At 33.8% G+C, this 25499-nt stretch overlaps 3 protein-coding genes across 4 annotated transcripts; 2 read left to right on the forward strand and 1 right to left on the reverse strand.

Moving 5' to 3' along the window:
• Positions 1-285: 285 nt before the first annotated feature.
• LOC134837496 (uncharacterized) lies at positions 286-14373 on the forward strand. The gene is given in 19 exon segments (XM_063852876.1): positions 286-1825; positions 1921-2146; positions 4435-5494; positions 6471-6653; positions 6711-6819; positions 6878-7137; positions 7201-7525; positions 7588-7765; positions 7828-7994; positions 10382-10591; positions 10631-11681; positions 11734-11975; positions 12031-12296; positions 12366-12487; positions 12677-12764; positions 12930-13458; positions 13517-13901; positions 13961-14102; positions 14177-14373. Coding segments are annotated over 19 exon segments (7161 nt in total). The 3' UTR covers positions 14255-14373.
• Positions 14374-15587: 1214 nt separating this feature from the next.
• LOC134828158 (sodium/potassium/calcium exchanger 4) lies at positions 15588-19981 on the forward strand. Of its 2 annotated transcripts, XM_063841148.1 has the most exons (6): positions 15588-15701; positions 17776-18324; positions 18391-18477; positions 18543-18989; positions 19045-19146; positions 19331-19979. In XM_063841148.1, exons 1-6 carry the CDS (start codon positions 15665-15667, stop codon positions 19663-19665), a joined length of 1557 nt encoding a protein of 518 aa, XP_063697218.1. In that variant the 5' UTR covers positions 15588-15664; the 3' UTR covers positions 19666-19979. The 2 variants fall into 2 exon arrangements, with proteins under 2 accessions (XP_063697218.1, XP_063697219.1); XM_063841149.1 differs by lacking the exon at positions 18391-18477 and having other exon boundaries at positions 19331-19981.
• On the reverse strand, positions 19809-23057 carry LOC134828157 (sodium/potassium/calcium exchanger Nckx30C-like). The gene is made up of 9 exons (XM_063841147.1): positions 22508-23057; positions 22075-22293; positions 21761-21897; positions 21524-21694; positions 21230-21464; positions 20872-21164; positions 20680-20814; positions 20492-20618; positions 19809-20431 (listed from the first exon to the last, which is right to left on the reverse strand). The coding sequence occupies exons 1-9, from the start codon at positions 22653-22655 to the stop codon at positions 20091-20093; spliced, it is 1806 nt and encodes a 601-aa protein (XP_063697217.1). The 5' UTR covers positions 22656-23057; the 3' UTR covers positions 19809-20090.
• Between the last annotated feature and the right edge of the window lie 2442 nt (positions 23058-25499).

Genomic DNA, 25499 nt, shown 5'->3' on the forward strand with positions numbered 1-25499 from the left:
TCGGGGAATCTCCTTAAAAATTACAAACTGTAAGGAATTGGTGGTTTCCTTTGTTTCAATTTTATATCTTCTTCTGCATTTTTTTCGTGTGTGTGTTCTACACAAATAACAATAAAATGTTGTTCTCACGTTCCGTTTGAGGGACACAAGGCGTGATAATTATCCTTGATAGTTGGTTGAATTGTCAGATTAATTTTAATGTGCAACCCTTCAGATTTTTAACGATTTTTCTTTTACTTACAGAAAACATTTTCAACTTACAAACCCAAAAACACAACACTCGCAATGCTAAAGTGGACAGTAACAAAACGAACGGAAACCAATCCGTATCACGGTCGTCGTTCCTTGGGTGCCTTGCAACAAACGTCTGCAGCGAAGCATAACAGCAACGAAGTGCACGGGACACCAACCAGTACAAAAATGCGTCAAGGTCGCCGGTCCTTGGCGGCAATCAGTATCAAAGACATGGAAATGAACAAAGACAAAGAAAATCGCTACACATCGACGCCATGCATCCTTCCGTTGCGGAACCAAGTGTTGACCAACAACTTGGATGACAGCCTCCTCAGTACGATTGCCTTACGTGATTTAAGCAATATCACACCAAACAGTACGCCAAATAGCAACAAAAATAACAACAACAACAAAAAACGTGCCTTCCCAAATACGCCAGTGATGACATCGACAATGAAGAAAAAGCAACAATACTCTTCGACACTGCCGACCTTCGATGTCGAGTATTCGCCGACTCCCTTCTCGACGTTGCCTGGCTTGGGAGACTCTTACTACGAGAACGGACGTTATTTTCGCGAGGAAAATAAATCAGTCTTAGACACAATTTCTAGTAAAAACAAAAAAGATAAGGAACCGTTTTTAGATGAATTTAGTTTTAAGAAGCCCAATACGCTTGTAGCTCCTATTCAACCACCCATGACACCCACGTCAGTCAACAACAACAACGACGACTCGTTGCATTCGTCGCAAATGGGTGACATTACGCTGGACAAAATGATTGATGCGATTCTCGAAAGTGCCCGCAAAGAACGTCCAAAGCGTTCGGCAAGCCTGAAAAGCAAAACCTCCAAATGTAGCGTTGAATGCTCGCCCACTTACACGCCAGCGGACGATCCAGCGAGCGATTTACTGAAATACGAAGAAAACTTGGATCTCTCTCCGAGCTTCAAATATTTGGAAACAGCTGACAAAACGATTATTTTAGACGAGGTCGTCATAAATGAGCGTGAAGTTCGGACTCCGGATTCCCCCAAATTTGTGGCAATGGAACGAAAGTCCCTGGGTAAGCGTAAACGCGAAGATTCTCCCCCGGAATCGTGTCATTTGAAACGCCAACGTGCTGTGAGACGCAAAGTCAAACATAGCAATGCGAATAACGAGCGCATCGCATCGACATTGCCTAGTCCAACAACGCCCTATTATGACATTGAGAATACGTACATCCGCAAAACCTTCGATGAAATTGCTGCAATTGAGACACCAAAAGTTGCCATGAACACCTCGTCAACCTCTTCCCTGTATCCCGCTAGTCAAAACGAGAATAAATCCGTATTGTCGACAAATTTGTCGAATGAAATTACGCCAGATATGCGGAGTATCAATATGCAAGTCAGCAGTACTCCGACTGGCGAGGGACATATTATCCGAAAGTGTCTTACGTTTTCTCCAGCTGCCACAACAGAAGATTCAATGGAAAAACGACGATCTGTAGCTAGCACCAAGTCAAGTTTCAATAATGGACGCAATTTATTCATTACTGGATCTATTGATCTCTCAATATACACAAAAGACAGCAAATTAGTTATTCACGGTGAGTGGTGGATGGTAAAAATCGAAGCCCGTCGAACATTTATTTTTAATTAATACGAAAAAATACTAATGAAATCTTTTGTTTTTTTTTTACAGCAATTCGATGCAAAGATCTTCAACGATCCACTGGGACCTCAATTAATGCTTATGTGAAAGTCGCTCTTGTACCACAACCGAATAAAGTAACAACGTACCAACGAACTGCCGTTCACCGAAATACAAATAGACCTTTCTTTAATCACAAATTCACATTTGACCTGAATGAATGTGACCAAACCAAAGTTATCAAGTTAGGTGTATGGCACCGTGATCGTGAATGCAAGTAAGTATTTTTTATTTTGAATAATTAAAAAAAAATCAAGATGCTCGTTAAAAGACGATAAAAAAAAAATAGTACAAAAAGTTAAACATGTCTTGACGACTGTTAACGTTAAACTACATTGCCTTTTGATCAAATGGATTTTAACACTGAAAAATAGCACAGCACCAAAGGTGAACAGAGATAAAAGTGGTTCATTTTTCGCGCATGCGGATTTCGCATGTTATTAATAATGGGGTTACCTCATCAATGGAAATATTTAAAGTATTTTTGTTCAATTTTTATTCACTTTAAAAGAAGTAAAAACAAAATCAGTAAAAATTTAGTCAGTTTTAAACAAAACTCCTGAAATTTCCCTTTTCAATGAAAAACCGTTCGAATGAACAACTTAAAATGTTCCCCTGTGATGGTAACTTTCATTGCAGTAGTGGATCGATTTAGCAACTCCAAATCAGTCTGTCTCCAGATTTCATAACGAAATTTTGCCCCGTCCTGCTAAATTTTTTTTTCTCGGATTTTCACACACATAAAATTTTAATAAATATAATTAACAATAAAAAATAAATTATAAGCAAAGAAATGACATAAATTTTATGAAAATATTAGCAATCACAGTATTATGGTGTATTTTTAGTAAGAAATTTTTCCACATACATGTTTTAACATATTATTACATAAATAAAATGAGAGAAAATTTTACCACAAGGACAAGCAAGAAGGAGAAGAAGCAAGAGTGATATATGATATAATTCTATGGGAGAAAATTGAAAAAAAAAGAAAATTTAAAAAAATCAAGTTTGTGATAAAACAAATATTTTACTTGTAAATATTTTGTGTCAAATCCATGTTTTTCTCTCTAAATACCCTGAAAAAACTGAATTATTATCAAATGTACAGTTCTCATATATAAATTCACATATGTGAAAAATCCTGGACTTTTATGTATTTTCTCTGTCATAAGTGGTGATGATGGTTGTGATTCGACATCGTCTTAAATTGTGAAAAATATAATAAAATAAAAAAATACAGAAGAAAGACTTTGGTGTGAAATAAAAAAAAAGTCATCTAAAAAATCAACAAGAATGAAATTTCATAATAATTTTGTCGTTGACATTAGCATTCTGCACCTTTTAATGCAAAAAACAGCAGCGTACAATATTTTTTTATTATATTACTTTCAGTTTTTTGCACGCTCTATGTTGTCTTTCTGGTTGCGATGATGATAAAACAGTTCTGGTGTAAATTTTTAATTGAATTATAAATGATGTAAAAATATTTTAATATTAAATTAACGTCAGAACTGTTGTTTCCTATATGTTACCGTGTTAATGTAATTGTCTTGTTAATTTTTAAGCAAAAAAAACATATAATTTTCTTAATAAAGTATTCGAGAAATAGAATGCAATATTTTTAAAAGATTTAATTTTTATTCAAAAAATTGTAAATTTTTATGTTACTATGATTTTTAAGTGTTTCATGTTTAAAACACCTATTTATTTAACAAATAGAAATTGTTTTTAACTTTTTGTGCTTTTGGAAAAAAATGAAGCAAAAATTAATTAAAAAATTCTAATATTTTTTAGAAAATTTTGTGTTACGCCAAACAATGTCTTTCGTGTCACAAACAGTAGCGGGGATCTTGCGTGGATCCTCCTCAAGTAACAAAGTAAAATGTGATTACTGTGAAAACTACACATGCCAAAAGCATCATTCAACTAACGCAAAGCCATCCGAAGAGTACAGAAATTACATAACATTATTGCAACAGTGCAGTAGTGATACGTCGTCCAAAAGTGACGACGAAAGTGAATTAACGAGTAATAAAAATTACATTCATAAAGTTGATTGACACACAAAAAACAACGAAGAAACTGAGTGAGTTCAGTAATCTCTTCATCATAAATGTTGTTTGCTTATATTATTCGGTGTTAAATTCCATTTTCACCCCGCAATCAAACAAACAGACAAAAAAATAGCTTAGAACCACACACACCACAAGCACCTGATAAATTATTTTTGGCACGTTGCCAATTATTGTGTCTCCCATATCTAAGTTGTCATCGTTTAATGCATAATGAACGCTTTCCACTTCTTGTGAATGAATGAAATTTTCGCGTTCGTTCGACTGAACTAATTTGTTGTTGTCCCTTGACCTATATTCGTATTGATTCGATCAATGAAAACTTTTTATCGTTTGTAAAGCGAGTTTTTAATGATTTTTCGATAACCATCATTTTAAATGCTAAAAAAATAGAAAAATTTACTTATCGATATTTCTTTTTTCTTTATAGACGCAGCGAATTTTTGGGATGTGTCTCGTTTCCAGTAACGAATGCTATTAAGAAAGACATTCATGGATCATATAAATTGCAACCGCAAACGTGTTTGACAAGTGTCCCCTCAATGTCCACCACAACGCAGTCAAGTGAAATCCAAAAGACCCCGCAAAAGCTCTCAACAATGTACGATTTCTCGCACGAGTCTTGCGACGACATCACCAGTCTAGATGACGGGCATATCGTGGCGCCAGGCGGTGGAGAAATTGCTCTCAGTAAAAAGGCGTTGCATCAACGTGATGCCGACGAAAACTTATTTTTGAGATTCTTGGAGCTGGACCCGCCACAAGAAAATACGCCGCAGAGACGACAATCAGCATCATTGAATTACAAAAGTTCGAGTGGCAGAACGCCATTCACGATATCGAAACGCTTAGTCAAAACGAACGAAAAGGGGTACGGAATGTCGATCGTTTGGACGCATCCACCACGTGTCGAACGTGTCGAGCCCGGGTTGCCTTCCGAAAAGGCTGGAATCTTGCCGGGAGACTACATTGTTTTCATTGACAATGAAAATGTTGTGACGATGCCGGAGCCCGATGTCCTGAACTTGATCACAGCGCAGGGAAATACATTGCAATTGGAGATTTTTCGACGACCACCTTCCAATAAACAAGCAAATGGCATCAAGTCGACACTGTATAATGCCGCAGCAAATGCCACAAGCAATAACAACAATAACACAGTACCCACTAGTCAACAAATTACGAGGTCTCAATCGCCGATTAGCCAACAGACGGCAACATTCCAATTACAACCGGCTCCCACGTCGCATGTGTATTCGTCGTCCAGCACAATTCAGCAGACGCCTACACATCATCCACAACTTCAGAGACAGCCACCAATTCAGGTTCAGACATCGAATTCGACGCTTGCAGAAACCGACATCGAGGCAAGTTCAAGCGCTAAACAGGCAGCACTCCAACCACTTTTGCTCACAACGACAACGACTTGCTCAAATCCATCGGAGTCCAAGCGAAAACTTCATTTACCACAAGTTACCTTCAGTAAGGAGGTAGGTCAAGGCGTTATTGTCTGACAAAGTTTCACATCACTTTTAATTCGCTCTTTGTTATCCTTTTGGCTGTTATCTTAAATATTATTATTTTTTTTTTATTTTTTTGTAAATTTACTTGAAAACTGAACCGAGGCTATCGTACTACTGTTAAAAGTTAATAAAAAATGATTATAAAAAATCTCTAATTCAATAACTTATTATTTAAATCTTATTTATTATTTATGTAAATAATTATTATATTTATTTTCATGTTTTTTTTTTCGTTTATTAATTTATTTTTTAGTTTTTTTTTGTTTTATTTTATGATTTTTATTAGCTTAATATTTATATTTTTGTTGAATAAGATAAAACTAAAATTATGAATGACCAAAATATAGACCTATAAGGTTAGGAGAATAGGAGAAAAAATAGGAAGTTAAGTAGTGTGAAAAAAAAAATGATATTTAAAAAGAAACATAGTTTGAGGTTGGAAATATATACGCTTTTATATTTTTGTTTCCGTTTGATTGTTTGTCCTCTTTTGAAAGCCTGTACCAAAGTTTAAGACTCTCTCTAGCTACAATTAAGGAAAATTTTTATCAAAATTGGCAATATTTAGATTTTAATGTTATTTATTAAACAAAAAACGCAATTATTTGTGGTCAAAATTAATTTAAAGTTTCAATAATAATTTATAATTATCGGCTATTTAATTTAATTGTATTTTAGGTATTTATTCAAATATTAATATATTTTAGACTAAGAGAATCAATTTTGGACTTAATTAAACGAAACTGCTAATTTAAGGTTTATTTATAATAATTTTATTATTTTTTTTTTGTTTTGCTAGAATAACAAAATACTTTAATAAATAAATAATTTATACAAAAAATTATGATTTTTTTTTTATTTTTCCTTATTTTCAAAATGATTTTCATGCAAATAATATTATGGTTCTCATATTGATTAATTTTACTTTCTGATAAAAATAAAGTCAATTATGGCAATCACTCCTGAGGATCATCGTCGTCGAGTATTGTACCAATTAATAAGTAGTGAGCAACATTTCATTAGTGCTCTGCAGTTTGGAATGGACCGTTTTGTAACGCCCATGAAAGAACGAAAGGATATTATTTCTCCAAATGATCACAAAGTGTTGTTTCAAAATATTGATGAGGTAACTTACTTGACTTTTTGAAAAAAATTCCTATTTAACGCACACTTTCAAATTCAGTTGATGCAAATTTCCAAAGATATCCTTGAGCAACTGCTACAGGAAGACGTTGAACCGCATATACATTTTGCTTCTCGTGTATACTTGTCGAAGACCACTGCGATTTGTGGTGAGTTTAATATTTTTATCCTTATTTTAGAAGAAAATATTGATTTTGGATTTTGCAGCTGCTTATAAAAAATACTGCACGGGGCTGACGAAGGCCGACTGTGTGCTTGCGAACAAATCGCGGCATCTCAATTCAGACTTTATGAAATTTATAACTGAACCATCAGTGCCAAGAAATAGACCTGACCTAACATCGTTTATACATCGACCTTTTCAACATTTTCGTGAATTATTTAAGTTAGTGCAGTTATTGGCTTCATACTGTCGCTTAGACACAGAAGAATTTAACAACTTTCAAACTGTCATCTATGAAATTCAGGTAGTTTTCTATTATTTATCAAGAAATATATCAATTTTTCACGTTTTACTTGGCGTGCAATAGGCTGCGTATCGTGAAATAACGACATCGGCAGGACTCATGGAGCCATTGTGCGATGGACGACCCCTATTGACATTACAAGACTTGGAAGCTCGTTTGGTTTTTACAAAATGCAAACCATTCGTGTTGGCAGTACAAGGCAGACAATGGATTTTCGGCGGAGACTTATCGCGTGTCGAAGGAAAATCAGTTATACCGTATTGGACGTTGCTTTTTAGTGATATTCTGTTGTTTACGAAAGTAAGTCGGGATAGAGTTCTCTTCATCACCGAGGATCCGATTCCGTTGGCTCACATTGTGGACTCGTGTTTCACTGTAAAAAGAAAAGGTAAATATTAAAAATAGTTATTTTTTGAAAGAATTTTAGAGTTTTCTTAAATTTTGATAAAGGAACGGAATTTCGTCTGACAACTGACCCAAATGGCAGAGCTGCAGAAAGTCCAACTGTCCATTGTGGACCCGACATTACAAGAACTCCTAGGAAAAACACAAAACGAAAGAGTATCATCTTGCAAGCACCATCACCGGAATTGAAAGCTGTGTGGCAAAATTACATAACGCGACAAATGTAATTTTTTTTTTTTTTTTGATTTTACGTTGAAATAGAAATAATTTTTTTTTTGTATTTAGATTTTTAGTAAATGCTGCGCTGAGCTCGACTCCACTCAGTAGTCCGCTAGATTCACCGGATATCATGCAAACGCTTTTACCGTACGGAGAAATCGGAGCAACAACGACGTCTGTTAGTTCCGTGAAGCTTTCCATGGACAACATTCACTATCGCAACCAGCAGGTGCGTCCCCTTAGCTATCCCTCTTATCATGCAGCCAATTATATCAATAACACAAGTAATATTACACACCAAATTATGACCGCACAAGCGGCAATCGCTGCAATGAAACAAAGTAAATTAAGTAGTTTGCGTCAGAGTGTGACAAATGTGCGTCACTCGTCCGCGTTGCAAGGCTCGATCTCTGAACTTCCGGAAATCACTTACTTATCTTCTAGTACAAAGCAAAATAAGAGTAATTTTAGTAGTTGTAATAGTAATAAGTGTGAGATATCACAAAAAATAGATTTGAAAAGCCAATCCTGCCAAGAAGAGACTGAATCCCCCAATCGTTATAGACTTCGAACACGCAGCAGCTACAGTTCAGCGTCAAAAGATTCGCATGACAATTGCTATCCACCTTCTTCGAGCACGCATTCTGCATTTTCTTCTACACGCAATCGTAGCAATTTTGTAGAGTTTAGCTTAAGTTCCGTAGGTAGATCGTTCATTGATACGGGCGATGATGATGGCGGCGACGAAATATTCACGCAAAAACAATCTTCCTTGGGAACGCGTGTCGCCGAAAAAATCCCCTCAATTATACCCACACCCGATACGCCACCGCCAAATGTCTCGCCCTCGTCATCGAACGCCATGAATTCCACGAAAAACTCAGAAACATTTTCCAATAACGGCGCATGGCGACCACCATCGCCTGCCGCCAGCTCCATACACACAATATCCCCCATCGAGGATCAAATTGTCTTTAAAACGGATTCCTTTGGTGGGTCATGGGACTTGTTGGAGCTCGATTTGGACTTTCATCAAGTCAATTTGGATCCGTCGTTGGGCAATATTGTGGAAGAGCTCGTATTTTTGGGCGACGATCCATACGGCATGCTTCCATCGAAACCCACAGAGCCAAATCTACTTGATTTGTGATTTCTATTCATGCAAAAAATGAATGAGAGTGAAAATGTTGTAAAAATTTATGAATTTATCGTTGTGACATATTTGATGTGCTATTAAAAATATGAAATTTTAACATATTTTAAGAAAACATTAATCAATTAAAAATGAAAACATCAAATTTTATCCTATGAATTACAATGAATATAAAGTTTATCCTCATGTTAGCTTATCTCATAAATAAATATTGAATATTATCAACAAACAAATAATGGCCAATAATCCAATGGCTTGTATTTAGAAAGATAAATTTAAAATTTAGCCTTAAACAATATTTTTGCAATCAAAAATTTTCATCATATTTGATGCCTCGATACAATGTTTAACAGATACATATTTATAATATGAAATTTAGACAAAATTAATCAATCAAAAAATACAAATTTTGGGCTTTTGACAATTTTATCAATGTTATCATCAAATTTTTAAAAATATTTTTCGTCTTCCGTTCTGTGTCAATCATTTTTTAAAAACACATAATTTTAATTAATATTGTTATCTATTTATCTGTTTAGCATTAATTAACAATGAAAAAAAACTGTACTACCGGATATACAACGGCCTTTTTTACCGTAAAAATATTACAAATCAAATGGAAAATTTTAAGCAGAAAAAAAAGTATTATTTTAGTAAATTAAAAAAAAAATTAAACATACATATTCAAAAATATATGAAAGCTAATTTTTAAACGTATATAGAAAATTTATTGTAAGTTTTATCTAAAAAAACACGTAAACTAAAATAAAAAAAAAAAAATAAAATAAAAATTTAACACTTTAAAAATGATTATTATTATTATGATTATCATGAAGTAATTTAGATTATACTGAAAATAAAAAAAAAAAACATAAAAATTATTTGTGACTAATTAAAGAAATAACAAAAAAAAAATAAACGATTTGAACATATAAAAACTCCTTGTTTATTTTTATCCTTTTAAATCTAATGTGTTCAAATCATTCTCTGGATTGGTGTTTTACTATATTTTATTTGTTTCTATACCTAAATTACTTTCAACGCTATTTCGATGTTGTGTTTATTTATTATTATTATCTTTTGTGTGTAAATATATCAATGTTTAATATTAAGACAAGCACTGAATTTTCTATATACCGTTTAATTAAATTTCATAAATGTACCCATTAAAAAAATGTAAAATTAATGAAAATATTTGATTGTAAAAATTAAATGAATATAAATTGTATAAAAATGTATGAAAGTGTGGAAAATGTTTCTGAAAGTTTATTTTTGTTCTTTTTTTTTGTAAACTTGTTTAAATAATTGATCAATTAGTTAAAGCCAATAGAAAATTCACTGCTTGTTAGCATTGATATAATATTTTCTCTTTTCTTTCTCTCTCTTCTTTCTTTTTTTCGTTTTTCTTTTTATTATCGTATTATGTCATATATGAAAAAAAAAATCAGCAGTCGAAAACCACAAAAGAGTCGCCGTCAAAGAAGGTCACGAAGCAAATTGAAGAATTTATCGATGAAAAGTGTCGTAGCCTTAACAAGAGTGGGACTTCGCGCGGCGGAGCCCTTCACCTTGCACAATGGATGAAATGTCAATTAGAGAAACAGGTAATGTACCTCACAACAAAACTTTTTATAACTCGCAAGTACAAAAGTCTGAAAGACGAGTAACATGCATGTTGTGTGTGCTATCTATAGGCAATCGAGTCAGAACCTATAGATTCGGATCCGGATGACGAAGCAAACAAAATTCACGATTGGAGTCCGGAAGAGGTGCAAAAACGTTCAACAGAACTCAAGTTAATCGACGAAAATGGGGTCTGTTGCAAAACTTCCATTCTTAGCTCTAAAGAAAGTAGTTGTAAACACAATAATAATAATATTAATAGAAGTAGTAGCAATAACATGTTAGAATCAACGCAACAACGCACAACTAGTGATACTTCGAGAACGACATCAGATCTACTCACGAATGGCGGGGGTGGCGACCAAAAAAAAGTCGCTAGCAAAGACCATTCGCCAAATCATTCGCGGAGCACGACGCCCGATAGTCAAGTCACGGTACGCTCGAGTCCGCTCAGCAATAAAATTGATACGATTTCTGTGTGTCGGAGTTGCGTCAAAAAGTGCGCAAGTCGTCTAAGTTCCTCTAGTAGCAACTCGTTGCTGGTTCAGTCGAAAGAAGGGCGGAAAAACAGTTTAGCAAGCAATAGCTCGTCAACAACAATTTCGTCCGCTTCTAGTACGATAACTGGCGAAAATAAAACCGATTCTGGACATGAGAACTCGTGTCTAATTTCTAGCCCGTCCAATAGTTGCAAAAGCAACACGAGCAAAACCGCGTCGAGTGTCGACATTAACAGTAACAAAAACAAAGAATACCGCATAAAAAGTAATACGCCGTGTCCGTGCAAATGCAGGCCAAAAGATTTCGAGAGAAAAGGCGTATCGGAGGTGTGCAAACATGAGACAGTCAAAATATTCGAAAGTATCATTGAAGCAAAAAAGCAAACGGTGACACTGAAAAATAATACACCAACGAAAATGTCACAAATTGTGTTGGAAAAGCTAAAAGAAAGTCAGAAGGCAGAACCGGAAATCGTTATTGAGAAAGATGAAGGTGAAGGTGAAGATGAAGATTGGTCATTGATGTTAATCGGATTGGCACAAATCAATCCGGCTGCGAGTCTGGTAACAATGGATCCATTTGAAGTTGTTCCAACTATTTCTGTAGTGCCGCCAACGCCTGAAGGATTAAACAGTCGATTGAGGTAATAAAAAACTTTTCCCTTCATGATAATCTCTAAAATGATCAAATTTTAGTAATCCAAACATTTGGGAGATTGATAAACTTTCACCCGACGAAGCTGAAGATCGCACAATTCCCGTGCCAAAACCCACGCAGCCACAATCTTCCTTTTCCGACGACTCGCCAGATGAACCGCCATATTTGGCTCTCAATACGGGACTCAAGCGCTACGGAACAATGTCAAGTTTGGAACGAGTTCCTTCGGAAGATACGGACGATAAAACATTCAATTCCAGTGATGAGGATTCTGAAAGTGGTTAGTTAGGTTGATTTTAATTACTATTTCGTCCACTGTAAAAAAAATTTTCTAGATATAAAAATTGTAACTCGCCAACATTATTCCAACTCGGACCAAATAAAAGCTTGGACATCTCGTGCTGGTGCATTCCTTGAAGAGTCAAAGGCCTTTATTGATAAGTATTTGGTAAAACGTGAATTGCCCGATAGCGTTATTAAGAGACAAGATGACCCACTGGAATCTTCCGGAGCCGCAAGTAGTGAAGATCTTTGGGGTACACCAACAAGCGGAGGAGAGTATGATGATGCACATAATTTTTCAGGACCAGATCATCATATGGTAAATAATATTTTAAATTAAGTCACCTTATAGAAAATGATTCAATAAAATACACCCTTTTTTTTATAGCAATCACCTACAAAATCATCATCCGATTATTCTGGACCCGAAGAACCTGAACTAATGATGGATGAACTCTTAATGATGGCACCACCCATCACCTCGAGTAATATGAGAGGACTACTTCCAAGGTAAAGTTTTTGAAAAAAATCTAAATTCGAATTTTCTAATGCCATTTGTATAGGAACCTATTTAACCGAATAGATTTTTACGTGTCTGTAAATAAAAAAAATAGATAGACGAGTGAAAATATATTTAATAATTAAAGTTATAGTCGAGTTTAGAATAGTTTGATATTTAATCAAAAAAATTTAATATAGGAGAAGATTAGAACCGTTATTTGAAGAAGACACAGAAAGTGGTGAGTCTGACGATGAAAGACCGTTGAATGGTAATAAAGCACAACAGGTAGGATATCTAAAATAGCTGTTCTTTTATTAATAGTGTATAGTTCCAAATAGTCTGTTTAGTCGTTTTCGTAGAAATTTTAGTGCATAGTTTGTTGTTCTGAAAGTTTTATATTAGACCATTCAGTAAATTAGAGGTAAATTTAATTTTCGGCTAAATTGGCAGGGGCAAAGTATGGTGGCAACAACAAGAACATGCGTCGATGGTGCCAGTTCGGTAAAAGAACCAATCGAATCAGATTCAAGCCAGACGAGCAGCCAGAGTCCCGACTCATGCACACTAGTCGACAAGTCCGCTCCACCTTCGCGACTGCATTCGGTGGTAAGAGCAACAAGGTCCCTCAGCACACTGCAGCAACATCAAATGCGACGCGAACAACTGCAACACCAGACCAGAATCTATGGGAACGGTGCTGACAAATACTTTGTATCTGCACAAATCATCCAAGAAACCAAAATAACAAATACCGATACAATTATCGAGTGCTCCGACAGAAGTTCCAATTTTCCTCAAAATCAGCAGCGGCCAGACCATCCGATCTCTCATTCGTCGACACCACAAGAACAACGCCAGCCGCCTCCGCCGCATCATCTCAGTCCACGTTTAGAGATGCGGTTAGCAATGAATCAGGATATTTTGTGCGAGGAAGATCTGATGAACTACGATCCTGGGCCAGATCTCACTTCGATTCTCGGTAATTAAATTGGTTTTAATTTTATTTTTTGCTTTCTAAAGATTTTTTTTAAATTTAGGGCACGACCTCTCTTCATACCGCCGAATGACGGGCAAAGATATAATTATGAACCGGATTATCAGCAGCACGAGTTCCAGCAATCGGAACAACTTCTATCCAAGCAACGCCGCGCACAACTCATACTATCCACAAAACAATTCAAAAATGGACACGCCAATACTCAACCGAAGAAGATCAAGTCAACGTATATGGAGCAGTTCTGGATTTGTGGAGCGCGAAGAAAGCGCACTCTCCGACTTGGAGCGTTTAGCGAGGCGCGAGAAGATATACTGTATGACTCAGCTGCAACAGACTTCGCGACGGCCGACGAAGGCGATGACTTCTCAGACTGATATTACGACGTCACAAACTACGCCGCAGCTAGCGAGACGACCAAACAAACTGTAAGCTTTACCGAATTCAATCCAAGATGTATCCTAATTGCTCTTTCTCTCCACATTAGTTTCAATTTCTTTAGCAGGCGTAACTCAGAACAACTACTACTGACAAGTAATAAAAACGCGGTTAGTAGTGATAGACTAACTTACGAAGATTTGAATGACTTTGATCTCAGTTCCTCGGCGAGCTCTCCACGGAGAGAACTAGTAAGTATTTAAACATTCACCCTGTCCTCACTTCTCTTTAATAATTATATTGAATAGTTATTGTAAAATTTTAGAACCGCCCATTAGTTGATCGACGATTCCAGAAACAACTTTGTCGACGGAAGCAGAAATCCATCGCCGCGAATTTGTGATAAAATCAATGAAAAACAAATAATTAACGAACATTTTAATGTAATTCTTTTAACTTAAAATTTAGTCAATTTGATACCTAATTGTGAAAGACAAGGAAAAAGTTATTACAAATTATAGCAATCACATTAAAAATATAAAAATTTTATATGAAAAAGTATAGTCCATCTTAAAATTTGATGCTTTACTAGGTAGAAAAATTTATTGTAACTATTTGTCCAATACTCTATTTAAATACTATTAAAATTAAAATTCAGGAGAACTTTAAAGCTTGAATGAAAGTCAATGTATCGTCGTTAAGAATTTTAAAATATTCACTTTTATATACTAGACAAAAAGAAAGCGGTAACTTTTTAACATCGTGAACGTTTTTATATTGAAATTCTATTAGAAACAATTACATTATATCTATATGTTGACATTCGACAAGTCTATTAAATTAAATTTATAATAATACAAAAAAAATGAAAATTAGTAAAATATATAAAAATTTTGCCTTATATACTAACTGTACACTAATTGAATTTATTATCTAGAATTACGAATGAAAAAGTCTAACGAAAAAATCACTTTATTAAGTTTTAACGATGATTTATTAGAAAAATTTAATAGGTATTCCAAGTTAAAAATATTATTATTATAAAAATTTAAATATATTTACGATCTTTACTAAAAATAATAAAAACATTAATACAAATAACTAAAAAATGGTTTTTTCATTTTAATTTTGTATATATGTTTAACGACTTTTTTATTTAAATTTTATTCAAACTTATTGTTTGAAAATGTTGTTAGTCACGTGGTTGCTTTTTCACCAATTTTTAGTTTGAAATTGGTTGTTAATATTATTTTGACTGAATTTCACTTATTTCCTTATACAATTGCAGTACAGAGAATATCTTGTGTACATTTTGAAATACTAAGAAGGTATATGATGACCGCCTGTTGCTTCCTGATAACATAATTAAACATCTTCGACACCTAATCTTCGTGTATATAAAACCTGCTTGACACTAAATTTTATGGTCGTCATCGCATCGTCTCTTGCCTCATTTGTTATTATTTGGAATTCTAACATTCTACGAGGAGAGCACCGAACGGTGATATTGAAACAGATGCCAGAACGTGATAACAAACATACATATTGCAATATCATGCAAATTGAACTCAACGGGTGAATTCTCATGCAAATATATATCTTTACATTCATTCACGTTCGTTCGCAACTCTATTTTGAATTTTTTTTTTGTTTAAAGTTGTGTTTGTATACAGAGGAGTCTCCCAATATTTTGTAGTCTCTGATAAAAACCTCTCCCCACGTTAGTCGGTAGCTAGCTTTGGTGTCAATCGGACACGATAAAATTTGCGTTAAGTTTATTTAGTGTAGCCCAAAAATTAAGAATTATTAAGAGATGGAAGTTGACTGGGAAAATATTACTTTAGTTTATGGTACGTGACGTTGGTGTCGACGTCGAAATATTGGACTAATGAAATCAAATGATGAATAGCAACAAAATTCGCAGTGTTAACGAAAAAAAAAAATGATACGAAGATATTAAAAACTTTCGAGTGTTTTGTTTTTGTCTGCCTTTTTTGGACGATTAAAAGCGATAATGAAATAATAACTAACGACAGTATGGTGAAGTTAATTAAATTAAACAAATATTCGGAAAGTAAATAAGTTTCTAACGCACACCGCAAGTGTAGAAAATTCAATTAAGCTCTTTATCGTGCTACATTTTGTTCCGTTCATTTCAAGAATGAGAACTACTTATGAATGAAACACACAACGAAAAAAAATACATTTAGTATTGTGAAAGATCAAGGAGATGAAGAATATGATGATTATAATGAATCCGCCTTACATAAATTTACTGTGCACCAAGAATTCATTTACTTTAATTGAATTATCAACATAACTTGGACTTTTCTCAGTGTAAAAGTGCTGAAACTGTACAAAACAAAAGCTCACTACAATTTTTGATTAAAGAACATTGTCAATGCTTAGACAAAAAAAAAAAAAAAAAAACAAAGTGATAAACATATTAAAATTGTGAAAAAAAAGTTGGATGCGTAATTCAAAACAATTCCTAGTGTATAATAATACATATGTATAACATAACAAATATAGTTATTGTTGTGATGTCTAGAATTCCAAAAGAGAACAATTGTAAAAAAAAATATAATAAAAGTTCAGGAACGAACATTGCCAGGCGATTGCTTTGAATGTGGATTGTCGTGGATGTACTTGATATCATTATTATATTATATTATTAGACGACTATGGTTGATTTGTACTTTCTTATGTTTCGTGAACAATAAGTACAAGTGTACAAAAAAATTAGATTGAGAGAGAGAGCAAAAAGAACATACAATTTCAGCATCAATTTTGTTACACTTGTGTAAACTTAGACTTTATTTACAAAATACTTGACAAAGTTTAAAGTTTTTCGTCATATTTTGTTTATTTGCAATCAAAATTCTCAAATTATGACTGTCTCTCTTGTGTTTGAAAAGTATAAGGTGGTACTTGGATATAGGTTAAATTTGTTTGAAATACCATTTTTTACAAAGTGCAGATGTAATTTTTAGAGCTATGAGTATATCTGAGAAAAACACATATGTTTAAAGAGCTTGAGCTTAGCAGAGTTAAAAATAGACATTTTTGTCATGAGTATATATTTTGAGCATAAAAATGTATTTTCAATATTTTTCAATAAAATTTCTAAAAAAAACTTTGAAACATTGGTGAAAAAAAAAATTAAATAATTTTTAAAAAATTAGTAAATGTAGTTGATTAAATTAAAAAATTATAATAAATAAAAAATTAAAATAATAGGTAAAGAAACATAAAATGAAATTGTTAGAAATTTTCACCATATTTACAAGCTTTTTAAGTATTGTTAATAGTTTTAGCTGATTTTAAGTCATTTTAAAACATGAACTTTTTTATTTTTTGTTCAAATTTTTCATATATGTATTCCTTTTAGTGCATTTTCCTGTTTTTTGCAACTTATCTCAAAAGCCGAAAATAATACATACCAACTTCAACTATAAAGAAAAAAATTTTCTCGATATCTCTTTTTTAAAATCGTTGACCTTAAAATTAAGGAAAAAAATGTTTTTTAGACGTCACGTGATAATATTATCATTGTCTGTAAAAAGAAACCCGTTATTCTTTTTAAGTCTGAAATTATTATTAAAATTAAAGCTTTGTTAACGATTTGTCAAAATCAATTGTCGCACTCATAATCAATAACTTGTTTACTTGTTATGGGTCTAAATTCATCACAATCAGATCGCGTGCTTTGTTTGTGCTCGAAGGTGTGTCCGTGAGTTCATCTGTACCTACTGCAAATAACTCAAGTTAATTACGCTCGTAGTTTTTGAATAAAATTAAATAAAAAGTTAATCAATATTAATTGTTCTGTTCTCATGTTCTGTTGTTGTTGGCATTTTAATTAAAAATAATCAAAATTCATTCCGTAACTAATGTAAATTTGTTAAAATCGTTTATCTTAAGGTGGAAATTGCACACAACCCGCAATCGACGACTTCCCCAAAGATCTTTTCACAGAGGAGCAGCGACGACAAGGTTTCGTCTTGCTGCATGTGCTCGGAAGCCTGTATCTTTTCGTTGCCTTGGCTGTGGTTTGTGATAAATATTTTGTACCTGCAGTGGAAAAAATTTGTCATGCACTCAATATGTCAAATGATGTCGCGGGAGCAACGTTCATGGCAGCAGCAACTTCTGCGCCAGAGCTTTTTGTGAACGTTATCGGGACATTTATCACTGAAGGTGACATAGGATTGGGAACAATTGTTGGAAGTGCGGTTTTTAATATTTTCGGGGTGGCGGGATGTTGTGGAATCGGAGCCGGTATGATTGTCCCGCTAGATTGGTGGCCCTTGACAAGAGATTGTCTTGCGTATGGCATGACAGTGTCAATTTTAATATACATCATTCATGATGAACGCGTCGAATGGTATGAAGCATTGATTCTTGTCCTGCTGTATTTTGTCTATATTGCCATCATGTACTACGATAAAACGATACAAAAATATGCGAGAGGTAAGTCGATCAGTTGATATGGTTTACTCGCGATATTCACATTTTTGCACAAATTCACAACTTTAGGTGGTGTTCGGCATGCACAAAAACGTAGATCACACGACGACACTCTTTGTTGTAGTTTTAAGTCAAAATCCAAAGCAAAGGAATTAGGTACTGTCCATTTGTTAGACATAAAATATATTTTTTTTTATTTTATTTTAACGTTATCTCAATAGAAATGATTGAACAAGGTCAACCATTGAAACAAGACCCAACGAATCCCCAACACAATGGCAGTCTGAAGAGCCTGCCACGAATAGAAGAGCCTACGTCAAGTACGAAAAACGAGCCCGCATCATCTTCCGACATCAAAACGGTTCCCAAACCCGAAAAAGAAGTAACACAAGACGAATTGGCGGTAAAACAACCGTATCTCGGTGCATCGTCTGTCGATTTGAGTCATGGCGAAGATGAATACAAGCTCCTTACATTTCCAAAAGGCAAGTGGTGGTTCACACAGCTGTCTTGGGTCTTAACTTGGCCAATTTACCTTGTTTTCTACTTCACCATTCCTGATTGCGAAAAACCAAAATTGAAAAAATGGTTTGCATTAACGTTCATTATGTGCATCATTTGGATCGGATCGTTGTCTTATCTGGTAGCGTGGTTTATAACTGTCGTTGGTAAGCATTTTTTAATTTTTCTTGTAAGATTTTTAATGATTTATGTCGATTCTAGGTGACACTTTGAGAATTCCTGATTCAGTAATGGGTATAACGTTCCTGGCTGCGGGCACAAGCGTGCCTGAAGCTGTTTCGAGTGTCATTGTTGCAAAGCAAGGTGAGAATTTTTCAGTGATATTGCTCTAAATGAAATTGAAAAATAAGGTTTAAAATTTTTGAAATTGGAAAAAGATAAAAAAATGGTTTTGAAATACTATTTTTAAAAATTTTAATTTTTTTTTATACTCAGATAATGAGGCACCGAACTTAATTTTTGAAATTTTTATTAACTTTCATTTTAGGTCACGGCTCCATGGGAATTAGTAACTCGATCGGATCAAACACCTTTGATATTTTGCTATGCCTTGGTTTGCCATGGCTAATCAAATCTGCCTTTGTTCCGATTAAACAAGGACAACATTGGGTGGGAATTAACTCTTATGGCCTCCAATACTCGGCGATTTCGTTACTTGGAACACTCCTTCTTTTGTACGTCGCCTTCTACTTGAACAAATTTCGACTGGATCGTCGAGTTGGAAATGCTTGTTTGATAATGTACGCCATTTTCCTGATTTCCGCAAGTTTGATCGAAATGAATGTCTTCTTTACCGTCAATTTACCGACATGCGGACGATGATCAATGTAGACAAAAAGATATTAGAGAAAAGTATTATGTAAGTCAGTATTTGAGCCAAAGTAAGGATAGAAAACCAAAAGCCTTTTTTCTGTAAATAAAATCCAAAAATATCAAATGAGGTTCCATGCCATAAAAGATCGCAATTCGTCAGAAACTAGAAAAAGTTTAGTTATTATTTATTTATTTTTTAAGAATTTTTTGTTTGATACCCACAATTGTTATTCTAAATATTAAAATTAAGTTAAGAATCCTCTCTGATTCCTTTCCTACTAGAATTAGATTTATTGACGTGTTTTTTTTTGTGAGTTGTTAGCAATAAAATTTCTCTTTGAACAGTTTTGCTTTCATTTTCGAGCAAATATAACGATTTTTGGTGAATTTCTTAGGTTTGTAAGGAACTTTTATTATAAAAACTAGTTTTATTATTAGCACTCGCCGCTAATGGGACCTCCAATGAACGAAAAGAGGAGTCCCATGTTCATCAAAATGCCAATTGTGACAAAAACTGTGTAGAAAAAGAGAAGTATGAAACCGACTGTTCGTGTTAAACGAAAACCGGTACAGGAAATTATTATATAGAGGGATGTTAAGGCAAGCAGAAGTATGATGATAGTAAACTCCAAGCCATTGTTATAAATAATGACGTTTCCTGCTTCGCCTTTAATTTTGTCAACCATTATTCTCAGGAACCACGGAAAACCAAGAGAGAAAAGAACAGCCAAGGAATTTGAACCTAGCGAGTTTGAGATCCCAAGTGCTCCATCGCCTAAAATAAATCCGTTATTATACTTAAATGGCTATAAAGGGTAAAATATCGTTAAGATACCTTTTCTTGCCATGATAACTGCTGAAAAGGCTTCTGGCAAACATCCTCCAGCCGCTAAGAATGTCAGTCCCATTACAGATTCTGGTATTTTAAAAGTAAATCCAATAACGGTTACCATCCATACAACCTAAAAAAGGAGGATTTCTTGTTAAAAATGTCAAAATGACTTGTAAAAACTTTTTTTTCACCATATAAGAGTTTGCTGCTAATACTATCATGCACATAATGAATGTTAGAGGATATAAACTTCTATAAGTTTTGGGATTTGGAATTAAACATGTACAGAAACACCGAATCGGCCACGAGTAGATCCATAAAAACCACTAAAAATAAAAATTAATGATTACAAATTAGAAAACTAACAGAAAAGTTAAAGGTACCTTCAACGATCCACGTCCCCATGGAAGTTTCCATAAAGTCATGTCATCTAAATCCTCGTCTTCGATGATGTGAGGTCCAACGACTGGCAAATGACCACTAAAAGGTTTTTCTGGATCACCTGTTGATGTGTTTTCATCTTCTGTTTTTGTGTAAGCCTTATTTACGCAGCCATTATCGTTGCTTTTGTACCTTATTTCGGAGTTTGTGTGACTAAACGTTGGACTGTTGGATGTTTCCTTGTCAAAAATGCCAGAATCGCTATTTACGGTCACATCTTGAACGTGATCGATGTCTGGAAAAGTAAAAAAAAAATTAACGTGAGTTATACATAAATTACAAAACAAATCCTCAACTTACCATAAATTTTCGTCTTCCTAAAACAGAAAAGATTTTTCTCCAGAAAAGGCTTCACATATTTCGATATTCTTTTGTTTTGGAACATGATGGTGAAGTAAACGACATACAAAATAACAAATACTGTCGCTTCATACCACACAATCACTCCGTCAAAGGCGAAGGCAACAAGTAATGATATATGGATGGCAAAAAGGAGGGCATCGCGTGATATGGACCACCATTCTATTGAGATAGACTGAAAATTACAAGGTTAGTATGACACGTAAGTTACTCAAAAATGGGGAAGGGTCTCACTTTTCGTGACGCCAAAGCAGCTAATCCCGACACGCCTAACGTGTTAAAAAGCATACTACCAATGATGGCTCCAATACCCAAATCAGAGTCCGTTACGAAGGTACTGATAGTATTTGTAAAAAATTCTGGCATCGTGGTTGCGGTTGCCATGAAGGTAGCTGCAGCCACATCCTATTTATTTGGAAAAAAATAATTAATTTTTTTTACAAATATATTTTAGAAAAAATTATGTCTCACTGTGGAAAGATGTAAATCCTCGCAGATGCATTCGACTGAGGGTATGAAATAACTTCCACAAACCACTGCAAGGAGCGATAAGAAATATATCGCTGCCAAAATATGAAATATCACAGCTCCTTTTAAAAGGGAATCCTCTAAAAAAAATATAAAAACTAATTAATAAGTGATACATTGTGGTTAATTTGTTTACGACCCATCATTATTTTTACCGTTTTGATAAAAACAGTAATAGATTAATTGTTTGATAACGAATTTGTGATAAGATATTTCTTGCGCGACAAAAGTCATAAAAATTGCATTGATAAACTTACCTGGAAAAATCGTTCCTGGAAAGTCGTTTATTGCGGAAGGTGGTTCACAGTCTTCTTCTCGCACGAGCTCACTATTGTTCAGTGCATGGTACACCGTGTGATAAAAACCCCCAAGAAACGGCAAGATACCCGTTATATTGCTACTTTCAATTTCACTTTTTATCACAATGTTATGGTAACTATGAAGTAGTCGCTCTCTATCTTTATCTGTGTAATTTTCTGCGAAAAAAAAGAACGTCAAATTTTAATTGTTTGTATTGACTTATGAATGAAAACAACAAACAAGACAATAAACAGGGATTAACAGAGATTTGTTTGGGAATTTTGTTTGTTTTTGACGGAATTGCCTTATCACTCATACGACTTTTTTTTTGTTTTAATTTTTTATCGATGATTCAATTCAATCAATAAAACATTGAATAGAGGCGCTTACCGTTATCACAAGCGACAAAATTACTGGATAATACTAGTAGGAAAACACTTAACATTGGCAATAATTTCCGGAAATTTATTTCACTTCTGCTATTCTTTGGTTGATTTATGAAAATCAGATTTAATTGTAAAATTATTGTATTGCTCATTTTGACATTTATTGTTTTTCTTGATGTACTTTTAAAAGCAGTCGTGATATATCCGTAGAAATTAAATAACTATTATTTTTTTACATTTTTGTATTTAATATTTTTTTTTAAATTCACTCCCACTGATAGTACACTTTTCTGATCTTGAAAATTTTTGTTAACCGTAATAATATTATTATTGGGACAATGTTGACACACAAAAACGGAAGAAATCAATAACTTTGTATTAAATAATTTAAATAAAATTCAGGAGAATGAGACAACAACTTAGTTTTACGTTAACGAATAAATATATTATTTATGTATGAATTCTGCGGCGCGCGACAATTATTTTATTATTTTTTTACTAGACGTAATTTTCCACAGAGCTGTCGCTATATTTCGTGATTGTAACTGTTCTAACGTTCGGACAAGACTGAATTATCCGTGGCTCAAATAGATGTTACTTATAAGTTTTCAAGTTTAAAATTATCTTTATTACGGGGTGGGGTATAAAATGTTGTAGACAATACGCGTGAAAAAGTTTGACAAGAGACGACGACGAGATATGGGGTTTTTAAAAAATAATACCGATTAAATAAAAATAATATTGGTAAAGGTTAGTTCTATTTCTGTGGTGTGTTTGTCTGCGTTTATTTATGGGTTAATGATTTTTGTTTGTTTTAATGATTATAATAATTTTATAATGATATCAAATTGAATTTTGTCATTTTCTTACATTTCTATAAAAAATTATCATAAATTAAATATTTTTTTCATTAAAGACTTTATTGGTTTACATTAAATTAGGAATCAAAATCAGTAAAATTCAGTAAAAAAAATTGCACAATGAAAATTGGCAGAAAGTTTACACATTATTATCCGCTTAAACCACTTTTTTATGAAGAAAAACATGTCTATTCATTGTTTGAAATATGATTGATTGGGAAACAATTTGACGACACAAAGACATTTCCCCGTAAATTTATCGTCGTTGCAAACTGATAAGACATCAAGTATACAAAACTTTGAAAAAAAAAACTCGGAAGTATTTAGATCAGTAATTTGCAATATCTACAGTGAGTATCAATTTTCGATAAGATTAGATTAAATTTATGGCGATTTAGTTTTTGGAAGCACATGACTTTTGATCTGACGGTGTCTGCTGATTGATTATATTATCTCACGTTTTGATGCGCGAAAAATTAAAAAACAAATAATTTGAGATACATATCACGATGTTGAATAAAATTGTCAATATATGTGGGCACTACAAAAGTTGTTATAAAATTTCTGAGAAGTGTTGATGTCAGTCAAACACACGATACACGATTTTCTTGTGATCTATTAAATTCTTATTCAAATAAAAAAAAAGTAAAATGATGTTGAAGTACTTATCATTGCTTCATTTGAAATGTAAGGTATAGGTAGTTTTTTTAAAGTGAAAAATATTTATCGCGCCGAATTCCCGTTATCAAAAAGAAGAAACTGACTCATGCTTATGATAAGTTAAATTCTATATTATGCTTAGAAAAGTGTTACAGCTGAAGATAAAAATCTGGATGTATTTTTAACGAAAAATACTTTGGTGTCATTAATTTTTAGTCCGAATCATTCTCTATTATGTTGCTCTAACTTCACAAAAAAGTCACTTAAAACTCATTTTTACAAAAACCAAAGAAAGAATGGCGAATATATTCAAGAATTCGAAGTTTTTGAAGAATTCGTAAATGTACTTTAGAGCATTGATACTTGCTGATGGAGATACCTCGTAAAGAGATGCTCTTGTGGTTTCAAACGTTAACCGAGGTCAGAGTAGCTAACAAAAGGCTACAAATGTAACATTCTACATTACCTTCATCAGTCAAGTTCTAATAATTGGGAGCGAATCATAGTCGATGACAAAAGCTGACGAGAAATTTCTGCAGTACTTCGAAAATAAAGTTTGGAAGAAGGGAATTTCGAACTGGATAAGGATTACGGAGACGAAAACCGTATTTATGAAAAACAACAGACCACCTTCACAAAATAATCCAGAAATCAAGCAGGTATTTAAGTATTAGGACAGACCACCAACGTGGCCTCATTTAGCAAACCGAGCTGTCGGCCGCTTCTCATTACATACCTTGCAATACAGGAATTTAAACCAATATTTCGTTACTTACCCAGCAGAAACTCCTTTTTAGCTCCAAAAACTGAACTCTCTTGACCGAATAGCATCCCACAGCCTGAAAAATCTCTTTAAAAAAAATCAAGAAACTTAAAATCCATTCAAGATCGTGAAGAAATTTTAACTTTGAAAGTTAATAACTTTTAAACCGCTAATGGTAGAGCAATTTTATGTCACAGTTATATAGATTGGATCTTTGACACATAGTAGTACAGATACAAAAACATGAAAAACTGTGACGAGAAAATTTTTTTTGCTTAAGAAATTTGGAAAGCGAGGCTTAAGAAATCGGAAAAATTTGATTTTAAACTAAAATTATGAGAAAATTTTGCACAAAGTGTCAATAATATTAATTGTCTGTCATAAAGGTGCATCTTCCAAACAAAGTTTTAGGAAAAATCCTTGGAAATTTTTGGAAATTCAAGGAAAACCCTCAGAGTACCAGTCGTTCGCAATGAAAACTCACCATGCAAATCGCCAGACCTGCGAATTCATACGTGATTCCGTACGCTGTACGGTGGAACATTCTATGGCTGTACGGGTATACGCGTCACACAGGCAGCACGAAACATACGGGCCTGCTAATTCAACTTTATCAATTGCAGCCGACTCAATTACGGAAAGCAGATTTGAAAGCTTGCCTTGACGCTAATTCAACTGCGAATTAGCGTGAAGCAAATCACTGAATTCCTTTG

This window comes from Culicoides brevitarsis, chromosome 1 (assembly GCF_036172545.1).
Source record: "Culicoides brevitarsis isolate CSIRO-B50_1 chromosome 1, AGI_CSIRO_Cbre_v1, whole genome shotgun sequence".
In the NCBI taxonomy this organism is placed as follows: domain Eukaryota; kingdom Metazoa; phylum Arthropoda; class Insecta; order Diptera; family Ceratopogonidae; genus Culicoides; species Culicoides brevitarsis.

What these genes read in the sequence shown, in the direction of transcription:
- LOC134828158 (XM_063841148.1), top strand. Translation starts at nt 15,665, where the DNA reads ATGGAAGTTGACTGGGAAAATATTACTTTAGTTTATG. An exon ending in GATACAAAAATATGCGAGAG is followed by an intron (nt 18,325 to 18,390) that starts GTAAGTCGATCA and finishes TCACAACTTTAG; the next exon opens with GTGGTGTTCGGCATGCACAA. An exon ending in TGTCATTGTTGCAAAGCAAG is followed by an intron (nt 19,147 to 19,330) that starts GTGAGAATTTTT and finishes CTTTCATTTTAG; the next exon opens with GTCACGGCTCCATGGGAATT.
- LOC134828157 (XM_063841147.1), bottom strand. Translation starts at nt 22,655, where the DNA reads ATGAGCAATACAATAATTTTACAATTAAATCTGATTTTCATAAATCAA. An exon ending in TAGCAGCAAACTCTTATATG is followed by an intron (nt 20,619 to 20,679) that starts GTGAAAAAAAAG and finishes CTCCTTTTTTAG; the next exon opens with GTTGTATGGATGGTAACCGT. An exon ending in AGTTATCATGGCAAGAAAAG is followed by an intron (nt 20,432 to 20,491) that starts GTATCTTAACGA and finishes GATTTATTTTAG; the next exon opens with GCGATGGAGCACTTGGGATC.